The following is a 15,071-nucleotide window of genomic DNA, read 5'->3' as shown; positions in this document are numbered from 1 at the left end:
TTCTACATTCCACCATCATTTCACTCTGCCAACTACCCCACAGTTGCCTAAAACAGAGATGAGGACATCAGCCTTGACTCTTCATTCTTCCTCAGCCTCCTTATCCAACTCCCAAGTCCTATCAATTCTTCTTCCTAAAATTCCCCCACAATGTTCCCTGCCAATGCCTGAAGGCAGGTGTCATCATCTTTGGCCTGGATTACTTATAAGACCCTGAGAACTGTTCTTCCCACCTCTGGCGTGGCCCCTACCTCCCATTCACTGTTCACACTGCAGGTACATTTTAAAGTACAAGTCCAGGGGCTGGCCCCATGTCGTAGTGGTTAAGTGCATGCGCTCTGCTGCTGGCGGCCCAGGTTCTGATCCCTGGCGCACACCGATGCACCGCTTGTCAGGCCATGCTGTGGCGGCGTCCCACATAAAGTAGAGGAAGATGGGCAGATGTTAGCCCAGGGCCAGTCTTCCTCAGCAAAAGGAGAAGGATTGGCATGGATTTTAGCTCAGGGCTGATCTTCCTCACACACACACACACACACACACACACACACACTAAATAAATAAATATTTATAAATAAATAAAGTACAAGTCCAGTAATTTAACCTTCCCTCCCCTGCACTCAAGACAAAGCACTTCCCATGGCTTTTGCAATTCTCCAAAAGCTGATCTCTGTCTAACTTTCCAGCCACACCCCAACCACACCACAATTAGTGCTGAATGACTTGCCACTCTTTGAAGACACCATCTATATTTGCATCTGCAGTTTCATGTGACTGGTAATTGGCCAAGCCCAGCCTGGAGTCTTGCTTTCTTCTTCCCATATGAGACAGTCTCTTGTGAAATAATGTTGAAATGCAGAAAAAGATGTCATTACGACGAGAAGACAAACAACTCAGGACAGAGAGGGATAAAGTGTTCTGGAAGACAGCCAGCATATCATATACGTGAGCTCTTCAACTATGGTCCCCAAGCATCTAACTCACGGGCTCTCCTCCTCCTCAATGTTAATTATATTTCTTTACAACAGGAAGGAGATGTCCTGACTGGTCCAAGTATCAGGTAGAGCCTCCATTCCAAATTAGGAAACTGGCATCTGGTACCCATCAGCTGAGTTGCGGCTGCATAATCCAGCAAGCCATATGCTTTTCTGTATTTTCCAAGTTTCTGAGTAAGAATCCATAGAAAAATCCTAGAAACAATGACCAATCCAGTAGAAATGAGAACCCCTTGGACTCATCTCATAGTCTCTAAATATCATTTTCCAATAAAAAGAACCAGGTCTCCTAAGAGAAATGAAGACTCTAGGTCTGGGTCAGGAAATGTACAAGGTAAGAGTAGAACATATTATCATCTCAGATGTAAGGAAGCTCTCAAAGGCTACAGGATTGTGTCAAAAAGACTTGGCAGCCTATTGAATAAGCTCCCCCTGGCCAAGGGACAATTTGAGTATCAATAAACTTAAAAGACTGAACAAATATATTAAAATCCATAAGCCTGTTATGATACTAAACAAACAAAAAGAAGAACACACAAACCTCATTAATCATCTGTGGAGGATGTTGGAAAACCAACTCATTATTTTGAAAGCTGGTAAACATGGGAAAAAATCAAGCATTTATCCTGCCTCTCCTATATAGACTGTATTTCAGGGTAACCAAGTAGTTGATTACTGCAAGTTTCCAAGTATAGAAGTATTCAAAGCTGGCAACTGCAGAAGGAAACACGGAATTAGAATATCACTAATTTTCAACCCCTAATGAAATAATGGTTCTCGGCAATAAATGTCAATGATTCCTTATGTCACAAAAAGAGAAACAACTAGATGTTATATGCCTCCTAATGGAAGTGCAAACATCATCTATTAAACGTTCTTAAAAAAAAAAAAAATCAAACCAGAATCTAATTAAGCCTCTAGATCTAACTATCAATTTACAGGAAAAACAAGGACAGAGCAACATATTAAACTATATAGAATGGATGTAATCAGTGAAACTGAAATGGACAGAAAATGTATAAATCAAATGACCCAGCTTCTTCAACAAATAAAAGGAAAAATAACAGAGACAGAAAACCTATATATTAAAAGACTTGAGATAGCATCAATCACTTGAAATGTATGGATCTTATCTGGATCCTAATTGAAACAAATCATATTTAAAAAATATCTGAGACAATCAGAGAAATCTGAACACTAAATTGATATTTGATGACATTAATAAACTACTGTTGTTTCTTTTAAAGGAAGAATAATAGTACATATTGCAGTTATTTAAAAAAAAAAAGTCATGATCTTTTTCAGAGACACCAAAATATTTACAGCTGATATCATGTGCTGTCTGGGATTTACTTCAAAATAATTTGGGAGTGGCGGCACAAGTGGAGCTATTATTAAAACAAGATTGATAACTGTTGTAACAAAAGAATTGATAGCTGTTGTAGTTAGGTGATTATTACTTATGGGTTCATTATACTATTCCTTTTAATTTGTATATGTTTGACGATATCCATAATAAATAGTTTTACAGAGAAAAGAGGAAGGGGTAAATTTTGGAGGGCAGAGCTGGAGCCTCACTCACACCTGAATTCCCCACATCCAACCAGACAAATTAATAGCAATGCTTTTAGGCTGAATCCAGGGTCAAAGCTGACAGTTCAGGCTCAGAACTATGGTAACGCCTGAAACACCTGCCTGGCTCACTTATAAGGCCCAAGGCACACACACAGTAGCCTTCAAGAAGTGTTTCTTGAATGAGCAGATGAACACTTGAACATCAAAGTAGCACTACATATGCTCCTCATGATCCGAAATACATTCACTTAGTCACATCCAACCACCTCAAACTCAGCAGGCCTCTGGAAGGTGGTGCTCCATACATCACTATCTCTGCCCCATACCCAGTGCTAAGGAGCCAGGGGTTCCTCACCTGGGCTCAGCCTGATCTTTTTAACCAACCAACCCCCCTTCCCGCCCCCGCCCAACTCTGCCACCTGGGCCTCCTTTTGGTCTCTCTGATTGGCCTATTTCTGCCTTTGCAAGCTGGTCTGTCTGCCTGAAATGCTCTTCCCCCCAGCTCTCTGCATAACTAGTTCCTCACTGTTCACATCTCAGCTCGAATACCCTTTCCTCAGCAGGGTCTTAACCAGCCACACTCTCTCAAGAAAGTTCCCCTGTGATTCTCTATCACTTCTCCACTGCCCCTTTCACAGGTATCACCCTTAATACGTAATTATATATTTAGTTTACTTTAACAAGAACAGCAGCTAACACACTGACTCAGCACTTACCATGTGCCAAGTTCATGCTAAGCGCTTTACAGGGATTATCTCGTTTAACCTTCATCACCACCCCACCAGGTAGGGGCTACTACATTTTACAGATGATGAAATTCAGGACAGAGAGTTTATATGCAGCCATGAAGTAGTAAGCTCTATGCTACACTGATCTCTTAATGTCTTCCCTTGCCCCCACTGACCTCTACCCCCAGACTACGCAGGTCAAGAGAACATCATTCGACAAAGTATCTCAGCTTCTATCGCAGTGCCCGGCATAACAAAGGTGTTCTGTAAGTATATGCTGAATGAATGAAAACATTCAAAGTAATACTGTATGATCTCTCTTTGTACATCTCTAACCCACCTCCTCTTCCCCACAAGTCCCTAGCACAGGACCCAGCTCCCAGAAGGTACTCAACACATTTGTCAGAGAAACACTCAGAGCTTTAGGACCACCCAGCTCTGTCCCCTCCATTCACCAAAGGAGTAGGATCTCTCCAGGTTCTTTCTCCTACCTCTGAGAAGAGACAATCAAGCAAGATGGACAATGGAGGACACACGGGCTTCAGAGGTCCTAAGAGACCGAGTTCTAGCAGCAGAAGAGGTCAGTAGCAGATGCCCTGCTGGAATGGAATCCAGGGAGGAAGGCTAGGGTGTGGTGGAGGGTCAAAACTTGTCCTACCTTGCAGAACAAATAAACACCCTTCTCCCAAAGTCATGAGCCTTCTGGGAACCTTCCAACACCTGAAACATGTTATCTGATAATGGACCACAGGCTTCCTTGGTCTCCCCTTCCCGCCTCCCTCTCCCTTTCCCTCCTCCCCCTTCCCCTGGAGATGGGGAGGCAAAAACACCCAGCAACAAAGGTCTAGAGGCCAGGCCTCTGATGTCACCTTCAGAAGCACAGAAGGCCTTTCTGTAGAGGACAACTGGGGTTTCTGGTCATTCCTTCGTGCTTCTGGTTATCCCCAGGCCCTGAAACTCCTGAGCATCTCCCGCATACAGAGTCCCAAGAATCCCAAACTCTGTGTCAAGAAACTTCTAGGAAAGCAGCACAAACACCACAGGAGCTGTAACTGGATGGAGGGAACAACATATAGCCAAGCATGGCCACAAACAGGTTCTAAGATGGGATGGTACTGGGGCTGGGCCTTGAAGGGTGGGAATCACTCAGCTTTATGGGGACAAGAAGGAAGCAGAGGGAATGGCAGGTGCAAGTAATACTGAAAACAAGAGCTAACATTTACCAGCACTTCCTCTGTGCTTTGTACTGGGCTAAGTGTTTTACATGTAATAAGCTTGTTGACATCTCACAGTCTTATGAGATGGTGCTGTGAATATCCCAGACGAAGAACTCAAGGCCCAGAGATGTTAAATAACTCGTCTATGGTAATCCAGTAATTGGCAGGGCTGGGATTCAAACTCAGATGTGTCTAACTCCAAAGTCTGCCACACTATGTATATACCAAGAGCTGGGGGAATGGCTTGGGTCAGGGAAAGGAGTATGTGTGAAAGACCAAGGGAATCCCTGAATGCCACACTAAAGGTCTGGATAATGATCCACAATGGGGGACCATGTGCTCAGCAATGCTGTAGGAAGAATGGCCTAACTTGTTTATGGAGGAGGATGGAAGGTCTGTTGGGAAGATGGCAACCCCGTGCCCCTAGAAGCTCTACGGGGTGGGGGTTGGGGGGAGTAGGTAGCAGCAAGAGTGAAGAAAGCCTAGAAGAGACACAAATTTACCCAACACCAATTGATAATCAATAGAGTTCATCCTCAGATTTAAGCAAATAAAGATCTTCCTCCAGTCCCAGTCAGTCCACAAAACTCACATTAAGTGCCAACTGTGTGCCAGGCCCTGCCCCAGGCAGCCTCCGTCTGTTTTTCCTCCTTTTCCCACAGTGAGGACAAACAAGTTGCTGGCAGGCTCCTACAACTTAGCATCCTCAAGTGCTCTCCTCTCCTTCCTCACCTCCACTCTCATAACAGAAGTGAACAACTTTTTTCACACATTTATGGTAAAATCATAGAGTCCACAACTGTATTTTAACTTCAATGAGTTTTAAATTTTAAAGGTATTTATTTTCACGTTACTGATCTAGTTTGCAAGGTAAACAATAACTGATTTTTTTTATTGAACTCACTTTTTTTGTGAGGAAGATCAGCCCTGAGCTAACATCCAATGCCAATCCTCCTCTTTTTTTTTTGCTGAGGAAGACTGGCCCTGAGCTAACATTGGTGCCCATCTTCCTCTACTTTATATGGGACGCTGCCACAGCATGGCTTAACAAGCGACGCACCCTGGGCGAGCGCACACACTTAACCACTTGCGCCACAGGGCTGGCCCCTCATTGAGCTAGCTCACTTTTAACCTCAAGTTTTTGATGAGGAAAATTTTCTCTAGAGGGCGAATCATCTGGCCATCTTTCCCCTCCAGCTACCAACCACAAGGCTAGCTCAAGGGTACCACTTGGGGGTCAGGAATGCGAACTCACATCCCAGCTACTGTGCCCTTCACTACCACCTGGGAGAGGAGCAGGCGCGAAGACTGTAATCAGGGACATCTCTAATTCAGTAAATTTGATGCAGCTGTGTCTCAGGGCGTCAATCCTACTTTGAAGCTGTGTGTGCTGAGAAGAATGGGGAACTCGGCTTCTTGACCATTCTTGCGCTAAGAAACCATGTCCCAACAGGCATCCTTCTCGCTGAGGGGGTGGAACTTATTGGCCAAATACGTGTGTATGAACTTCCAGACTTGTAGGGCCACTCCTTGCTCTCCCAAACACTGCCTCTGCTCAGCCAGTGGTTCGGTGATGGGAGGAAACTCTCACTAAGCTGGGTCAGCAATTCCCCAGGAAGGCTCACCCCGCCGCCCAGCGCGAAGACACAATGACCCCAAAGGCCTTGGTGTACGTGTTAGAGGGAAGTGGAGACTTTTCCGCTTAGCTTTCCTACGCGTTGCCACGGGACAGCTCTCCGGCTGCATTAGGGTAAAGAGGTTTGTACACGCACGTCTCACGCCGACCAACCACTCCCGAGCGACCTTCCCTTCCAAACTACACGGCGGGCATAACCGGGGAAGAGGCGGCCCCAGTAGAGGCGAACCACTGCGGTTCTTAAAGCCTTGGTTGCGTTTCGGCCCGCGCCGAGTCGCAGCTGGAGGCAGATTCCCTTCCGGCGCGCCCGCCATCAGCCCCTGGATTCCCAGAGAGCCCTCTGAGGCCCTTCGAGAACCCCCGCCTCCGGCTTCCACGCCCCGACCTCGGAACCCTCAGGCCCGGGCCAGCCTCCTAGCCGGCCTCTCAAGGCCCGGCAGCCCGGCCCCGCGGCTCACCCTCGAGCGTCTCGCACTGCACCAGGTTGAGGTAGTCCGCCTGGCTGAGCACCCCGGCCTTTAGGCCGCGCACCAGTCCCTCCAGGTAGCCATTGTCCACGTTGAAGTAAAGCTCCGGGAAGAACGACATGGCTACGGCTGGGGCGGCGGGACCGGAGAACCCCGACCGGCCGGCACGCAGCACGACTCCCAGATCAGCTGACTAGGCGCCTGCAGCAAACTGTCAACCGCGTCAGGTGGCACACATACGCCTCACGTGACCACAACGGGGCGGGACCCTGAACGGCTCCCAGCTTCCGGGTGGTTCCTAGCCGAAGCGTTGCGCAGGTGTGGGATGAGGCCGGCCGTCTGGCGCCTGCGCGCTGAGGGAAGGAGCGCCGCCTGCGTCATGGCTTGAGCGGCTTGGAGTGTACGAGGCTAGCCGCGTGGTGGCGCCCGTGGCTGCTGGGATTTCTTTGGGCCCTGTCTCTAGCTTTCCCGGATTTGCTGCACCTGGCACTGTGGGGGCCGACGGAGTAAAGATGGGAGTGGGCGGTGCTGCTTATACTTGGAAATATTCCAGACTGAGTCAGCCTTCTCCCGAGGGGAGCTGAGGACCTGTGAGGGGCGGGCTTCTCTTGGGCGGGGTCACACGTCGAGTTAGCTGCAAGCAGGTCCTGAAGCCTAACGCTTGTTCGCCAGCCAGGAGTGACAGCCCCTATGCCGCGCTGCGCCCTCCACTTCCCCGCATTTATTGTACAGGATTCTCGACGGCTGAAGTGCCGCCCTCCTCTGCTTCTGCCAACGGCGCCTGGCGCCCTAAGAGCGTGCATGTAAGTAACTCAGATGATAGGGTAGCGGAGGCCCTGGGGTAGGGGTGTATGTGTGGTTTCTTGGGTTGGTTGGCACCCCCACCCCTGCTGTGATCTCCGCCCTCCGACGGCCACGTTCGAAATAACGCCACAGCCTTGAGGTTGGTCCTATCTTTTATTCGCGCCCCCCTGTCCCAGCCCCGACCCCAACCCCGACGTCGGCCAGCTAGGTACGGCTGCAAGGGTTCATGGCAGTACCCAGCTTGCGGCAGTAGCAGAAGGCGTTGAAAAAACGGCAGTAGCACGTGGCACATGGGTCACAGCATGGTACCTGGTGTCCCAGACAGGACTCGTGCAGACGTACGCAGCGACGCGGGGAGCGCTGCTCGCGGCCTTCCGGGTCTAACACCTACGGAGGTGGGGGAGCAGAAACATAGGCATGGGCCTCCGAAGGCAGGTCCAGGGACCTCACCTGCCTCAATGCAGGCAGGATGGTAGTGGAGCATGAGGAGGGATGGTCTGCAGTGTCACCCTAGGTGAGGGGGTCACCAGGTGGAGAAAGAGGATGATACCTGATGCCCCCTCCCAAGGCCTGTGGCCTCACTTCTTTCTCTGAGAAGTTACCTCAGCCAAGGTCTCAGCCTCCTGCAGCAGAGCCTCTTTTGCCTGTTTTGCAGATGTCTTCCTCAGCGGGGGCCGCAGGCCCAGGCCTAGGACAGATGATGTGAGGGCAGAACTCCCATGCACAAAACACCCACCTCCCAGGCCTGGGATTGGGAAGGAGGGGAAGGAGGGCTCATACCAGGTAGGATAGTTTGTGGCCAGAGGGTGTCCAGGCCACACCCAGCCCCAACCCTGCCCACACTGACCTGGCAGCTCTGGGATCAGGGCCTGGTCAGTCCTGATGCCCTCCAGGGGGACCAAGCCCATCTGGGCCCCCTGCATAGCAGGCAGTGTCAGCAGCAGGGCACAGCTCAGCAGCACTGCGGTCAGCATGGCCTGGCTCAGCAGGAAGACCCACCATGTAATCCCTCCTCATCCTTGGAGCAGCTTCTAGGTGCCCCACCCCAGAGAGAGGCCCCCCAGAGAGTAAGAATCTCTGCCCAACCTGAGGACTTACCTCTGCTTGCTGGATCCTTGCCTCGAGAGTTCCTGGCCACCCTATGCCCTCAGCTTATATGGCAGGGTCTAATAAAGGGCCCACACGTGACTGCTCCCTGCAGCCAGGGCCTTGAGGGGCCCTCCCCAGAGGGTGGGGTACAGTTTAGGCCTCTCCCCGTGTAACCTGGGCTTTTGGGTGCTCTACAAGAGGGTGCCCATCTCCAATTTTGCGTGAGGTCTCCAGGAGCCAATCAAACTTTGGGAACAAAATGGGGTGCCCAGGGCCCCCACATTTCTGCAGGACAGGGACCTGGGGGAGGGGCCGCTGGAGCTATTAGCAATAACAAGGCAGGCAGCCCTGAGAGCTTAATTTAATTTGTGGCCCCGGAGATGCTAACTCAGACCCTACATGGCATGTTGTTTGCTTTGCTTCCAGGAACTTGGGTCAGGGGCATTGAAGGGGGTGATGGGCCAGTGGCCAGAATGGGGTGGCGGTGGGGTGCAGACCTAGACCTGGGTTTTTTGGGGGGAGAAAGTGGAGAGGAAAAGCCCACCTAGCCAAAACTAGGCCCTCCTGCCTCCATCCTTGGCCCAGCCTCCCCCTCCCTCCTCCCTCCAGGCTTCTCCAAGACCCCCACCCCTGCTCCTGCCCCTAAAACCCTTTCTGCCTGGGGTTCCTGGAAGCCAAAGAGGCAGCACAGACTGTTCTCTGGGTGGGCGAGCAGCTTCAAAGTAAAAAGCTTTCAGGCCGCCTGCCTCATTAGTGCTAATGGCTGCTCCCTTCCGCCCTGCGTTGTCAGGCCTCTGCCCACGCCTGGTCTCATCAGCACGAGGCCAGAGTGAGGACTGCCCTTCTGTGGAGATGGTAGGACACACAGGATCCCACCTGCCCCTGCCTTCCTGCATCCTTCTGGAGGGCTATTTATCACACACTTGCCCACCGGGGAAAGGGATGCAGGCTGAATCAGCCTCAAAGCCTCAATGTACAAACTGGGCTGGCCCAAGGCAGCGGGAAGAGGATGAAGAGGTTGTTGGGTTTGTGGCCTAGGTTCACACAGGCTATTCTGACCAGGAGGAAGCCTGAGAAAGTCCTCTCAGCAGCGAGTGGAAACCATAGGTTGTTACCTGGCAGACTTTGGCCTGGTGTCAGCACCAACCATTGGTGTTGGGGTGTGGGGCGCTCACCAACAATTGGTGTGTGGGGAGGAGGCACTCTGCAGAGGGTGGGCCTGTGGCAGCTTCTTCCACATATGGGCACTGATATCTGTTCTGGGATCAGGCTGGTATTGGGCTCGCTGGTGGTTGGTTCAGGGTAACAATTCTAAGAGCTCAGAGGGTCGCATCCTACTGCCCAGGGGGAGCAGACGGGGGAGTCAGAGAAAGCCTTTCTGAGGGGGTGGTCCCTGAATAGTCCAGCAAAGGGCCAGTACCTGTTTCTACCCCAAGAATGGTACTGGCTGTTTTGGTGACTCTGCCACAAAGCAGACCTGCTATCAAGCCTCCCTGGCAGCTGACATTGACCTTTCTCTCCCAGAGGCTATAGCTAGGCCCAGTAGCCCGCCCCATGGCTTGCTCTTCTCTGAGTGGTTGCAGGGTGAAGGTTTCAGGCACCCAGGTGTGTCCCCATCATGGTTGGGCCACTTGGGGTTCAGGAAAGGCAGTACATCAAATGTTCCCCAAATCCTTGTGCCCTAGACCCATCCTTGGAGATTCTGGCTGAAGGGATGGTGGTGGGGAGCAGGGACTGCATGTAGATTTTGGAAAGATGTCCTGGGTGAGTTGAGGTGGGGGCTCTGGGCACCTGGCTGGGCCTGGTCAGCACCCATGCTAAGGACAGCTCTTCATATTCTGGGTGGGGTGCCCTCCTCCCACCCAGGCACTCAGTGTGTTTGCTCACCTACAGAGCAGTGGCTATCTTTAGCTGGGTGTTTGCACACAGGTGTATCAGCCCCACGAACAGTGATGGACGGGGACTGAGGCATTCACAGGGGCAGCCCAGGTCCCTGGTCAGATCCAGTGGAGGAGACAGTCAAGAAAATGAACCATCAAAACACAGTGGGATGGGGGCCTGCTGGTGGCGTAGTGGTTAAGTTTGCGTGCTCTGCTTTGGTGGCCCAGGGTTCACAGGATCTAATCCCGGGCGCAGACTGATGCACCGCTCATTAAGCCATGCTGTGGTGGCATCCCCACATACAAACTGGAGGAAGATGGGCACAGATGTTACGTCAGGGCCAATCTTCCTCAGCAAAAAGGAGGATTGGCAAGAGACGTTAGCTCATGGCCAGTCTTCCTCACCAAAAAAAAACAAAAACACAGTGGGGTGATGAGAGAAATATAAACATTGGATATTTGATGGCATTAAGGAATACTTGTTAATTTTTTTAGTTGTGATAATAGTATTGTAGTTATGCTTTTTTTTAAAAAGAGCACTCATATTTTAGAGAAACATAATGAAATATTTACTGATAAAATGGTATGAAGTCTGGGATTTGCTTCAAAACAATCCGAGATAGAGAGGATAGTGAGAGGTGATATAGATGAAACAAAATTGTTCATGAGTTGGTAATTGTTGAAACTGGGCGATGGATACATGAGCTTCATTATCCTACTACTGCTACTTTGTATATGTTCAAAATTTTCCATAATAAAAATTTAAAACAAAAGAAAATTTTAAAAATGCAGTGGGATAAGTGGTTTGATAGAGGAATGCCCCAGGGGCATGTGGGACCAGGATGGGCACCTACCTGAGCTGAGGGAAGGGGCAAGAAGTTGGCTAGCAAAGGCTTCCTGGGGGAGGAGACCTTTACTCAGTCATGAAGCTTGAATAGGAGTTGGGGAGATGCCAGGCAAGGGACAGTGTAAGTTCCCTGGACCCGTAGTGGCACATGGTTTACCAAGTTGCCTTGTTATACAGCTTAACCCTGGCACAGGCTCTGCCCCAAGCCCAGTTCCTGCCCGAAGGGACCCAGCCAGGTAAACAGTCAGTAGACTCGTTTCTCTCACCTGAGATCAGGGAGTCAGTTACCCCTAGAGTAGATTCAGACAGTGAGTCAGTCAGCAAACATCTGTAGCCACCTTCACATTGTCCAACTGCTGTGAGTGTGCACAGGCTCAGACCATAGCTACGGGAGCCCAGCGGCTCGTGCCACCCATAAACCCAAGTGGAGTCCAGAGGAGGAAATCAACATTTATTTATGCCCTTTCCCACCCCATCCTCCTTATGCCCTCTAGCGCAGTGTCACCAGCTCCCACTACTACTGAATTGGCCTGAAATGTGGCCTGTGAGTTTTCTTGTTACGGCTCTCTCCTCTCTCTATATATAGATATAGATATAGATATAGATATCTAAAGAGAATTTTCCATTGGTTTATCAAATTTTATTAGTTTTTGCAAATAACCAATCTTTGGCTTGATTTATGAAGTATCATTACAATTAGGTTTCTGTCTTTCTGTCATTTTCCCTTTCCTTGGGTTTGTCGATTCTTACGTTTATCTTTCCTCCAGATGAACACAGTTGCCTACCTCTAGTAGTTTATAAAAGGCGCCTCGGGAGCCCGTGTCATCTGCTGATGAATACAAACATTGTGTGCGTGATTTTACTGGTCAGGAACTGGCCTGATGTTCCCAGGACAATGCTTGTTGGCAGAAGCAGAAATGCATGGCATGTTCTGGGTGGAGGATTTGGGGGACTTGGGGAGATGCAGAGCCTACTTCGTGAGGCTGGGTACTTCCGAACGTAGGGACCCTGACTTCAGGAAGAAGAAAGGGGTAAATGTGGATGCTGTGTGCCAGAGACCGAGTGTGAGGACAGAGAGGGGTGCTGGAACACTGCTCCTGTCCTCTTCTTTTTCTTCCTGCACAGTACTCCTCAACCCCAAGCATGCTGTTCCTGATTTGTCCAGAAGGGGGCAGCAGAGCCACAAGCACAAATGGGCTCTCCCAATCCAGTTTCATTCTGAAACCCAGATCCCCACTTAGCGCACTGTCCCTGCCCCTATGGCTCATCTGTAGGACTTCCAAAAGGCAGAGGTTGCCTGGAGAGGCGTGGTCCCCTCTGTCATCCAGGGAGAAGAGCAGGATGGATGAGGGTTATTTCAGGCTGGTGTCTGGAGCCCTCAGCTGAAGGGGTCCCACTGCGATCAGGAGCTCCTAGATGGGAAAGTCATGTTTGTTGCATGAATGCCAGCACTTGCCATTCTCCCATTCATTCGAGAACTATTTATTGAGTGCATGCTACCTGACTAGCACTATGCCCAGGCATCTAGACTATGAGGCTAGGTCAGAGGCCATGGTGACCTGAAGCTCCTGATTCTGGTGTCAGCCAGGCTTCCTGGGCTTGCCTGTTGCCAATGAGAGTGTAGGGTAGAGTCAAGCCAGGGTGTGGAGTGAAGTGCGGGGCCAGGTGGTGTCTGGAACACCTGTTCCCCTCAGGCATTGCTCTAACTCCCTCTCCCCCTCCCTCCACAGGCCTCCCTTTCAGTGCTGGAAGTGTGCCCTTTATTGGGGTCCCCAGAACAGCTGAGCTGTGGCTCGAGTGCTCAGATGAAACTTCACAAAAGGCCCAGGCATGACAAAGACAAACAGGCCTAGCCAATCTGACTCATGAGATGTGGCTTGCAATCTGGACGCATGGGCCCTTCCAAGGTGGCAAAGGCCATCCTAAAACTCCTATGCCAGCCCCTTCTGAAGACATCTACACCCCAGAATATCCAAATCCCGAGACACCTGGAGAGGTAGCCAGTCCTTCCTCCCACCTGCCAGGTCCCACTTTTCTGTGTGAAATCTTTTTCCGGAGGTGTTGCAGCACCCTACCTTCTGCCTCAGGGTGAGTCCTCACCCTCAACACCTTCAAAACAGGACATCAGCCCCCACACTCACAGAAATCCCACACAAAGTGGTGAGCAGCTTGTCCCATTCCAGGTGATGAGAGGACCTTTGAGTATAACAGGATTTCTGCGGAAGTGTAATATGAGTCCCCAGCAACCCTCCACAGAGGCATGGCACTGTTGGGCTAGGGAGGGAGCACCCATCATGTTCCCTGCACTGTTCCTAATCCATCTCCATGGAAGGAGCAACCCGACTCCCTGAGGATGTTCAGTGGCTCAGCTAGAACCCCAGGAACAAAGGTGTTTGCACAACAGGAACCATTGAACTACCTGGAAATGAGTCTTAACCTAGAAATAGTTCTTTCTGCTAGAGACCCAGGAGCTCTCCAGCCTGCTCACCCCTGCCATTCAGGTTCTGTGCAGGTAAGAACAGAGGCTGCAGGAACTCTGGACATAAGCAAGGAGATGCTGCCTAGGGCGCTTGGCACAGGGGTGAGTTGACACCTGGCTCGACAGGTTCAGGGTGAGCCCAGGGTCAGCTTGAGAAAGCAGAGAAAGGTATGGCACCTCCAAGGGTTTTCTGGACTCCCTCCTTTCTGCTTTTACTCCTTCCCATTCTGTATGCCTCCAGCCGCAAAGAAGGCCTGGGAGGTGGAGGTATGGGAACTGGGAAGGGGTTGAGTCCTGTGGGGGAGCGGTCATCTGGGGGCATTGGATAGAAAGGATAACCTTTCAGCTTAAACCAGTCCCCCTGGGGCACAGCTGTCACCCAGGCACCAAGCCCCAGCCCAGTATGGGAGAAGGAGCTCACAGGGTGCCCCTCCCCCAGTGGCCCCACTGGCCACTTCCCAATTTTGCTCCTGTAGGCCCTGCGTAAACTGTCTCCACGAAGTCCTGGGTAGGGGTCCTCCTCCCCGTCTCTGGCCAAAGCCAGACTTTGTGTCAGGATCTGGCATAGAGGCCAGTTTTCCTCCCTGCCTCATCCCTTTACCTGCTACAAGTTTATCCAATGCTCCACAGCAGGACTCTCATCACATACATTTAACTCTTAGCAGAACATTGGACTAAACATTATCATCCCCATTTTACAGATCAGGAAATTGAGGCTTAGAGGTTGAGTGACTTAGCTTTGATCACTCAGCTAAGAAGGGCTGGCTTGCTTTCCTTTCTTCCTGCTATGGCCCAGAGCATGTTTTAGAGGTGGAGAAGGATGGTGTGTGTGTGTGTGTGCACCCGTGCACTGGGGTGAAGGGTTCAGCAGACACGCTGCCCCACACGCCTCTTGACTGTGGAAACCATTCACCCACCTGCAGAGCTCCCAGGGGATGCACAGACAAAAGCAAGCAGCCACTCCACCCACCCTCAGCTCAGCCCCGGTGAGGCTGTGGGCTCAGTTGGGTGCCAGAGCCGTGCTGAGTGTCCTTATGCTCTTGGACACATTTCTCAGTAATCCATGAATCAAAGAAGAAATCACAAGGGAAACTAGAAAATGTTTCAAACTGAATGATAATGAAATACAATATATCAAAACTTATGGGATGCAGCTAAAGCAATGCAAATATTTAAGAGCGTATATTAGAAAAGAAGAATGGTTGAAAATAAATTATTTGGAGGCAAAAAAAAAAGGAAATTATGTGAATTTCTTTAAGTGGGGGGAAGATATCTTCAATAAATGGTGTTGGAGCAAGTAACTATTTTACCTATACCTTGCAGCCTTCACAAGAATTAATTTGAGATGGATGATAAA

At 50.3% G+C, this 15,071-nt stretch overlaps 2 protein-coding genes across 2 annotated transcripts in view; both read right to left on the bottom strand.

Moving 5' to 3' along the window:
- The window catches only part of ATP6V0D1 (ATPase H+ transporting V0 subunit d1), a 38,994-nt gene extending 32,162 nt beyond the window's left edge, over positions 1 to 6,832 (bottom strand). Inside the window, exon 1 of the mRNA XM_004431726.3 lies at positions 6,607 to 6,832. Within this exon, the coding sequence (XP_004431783.1) occupies positions 6,607 to 6,736 (130 nt within the window). The 5' untranslated portion in view covers positions 6,737 to 6,832. The remainder of the gene's footprint in view (positions 1 to 6,606) is intronic.
- Positions 6,833 to 7,623: 791 nt separating this feature from the next.
- Positions 7,624 to 8,393, bottom strand: AGRP (agouti related neuropeptide). The gene is made up of 3 exons (XM_004431727.3): positions 8,267 to 8,393; positions 8,022 to 8,107; positions 7,624 to 7,806 (listed from the first exon to the last, which is right to left on the bottom strand). The coding sequence occupies exons 1-3, from the start codon at positions 8,391 to 8,393 to the stop codon at positions 7,624 to 7,626; spliced, it is 396 nt and encodes a 131-aa protein (XP_004431784.1).
- Positions 8,394 to 15,071: the final 6,678 nt, after the last annotated feature.

Source organism: Ceratotherium simum, chromosome 30 (assembly GCF_057802395.1).
Source record: "Ceratotherium simum simum isolate JZ-2026a chromosome 30, ASM5780239v1, whole genome shotgun sequence".
NCBI classification, from domain to species: Eukaryota; Metazoa; Chordata; class Mammalia; order Perissodactyla; family Rhinocerotidae; genus Ceratotherium; species Ceratotherium simum.
The sequence above is the reverse complement of the archived record's forward strand: the minus strand, read 5'-3'. Positions and strand labels throughout refer to the sequence as shown.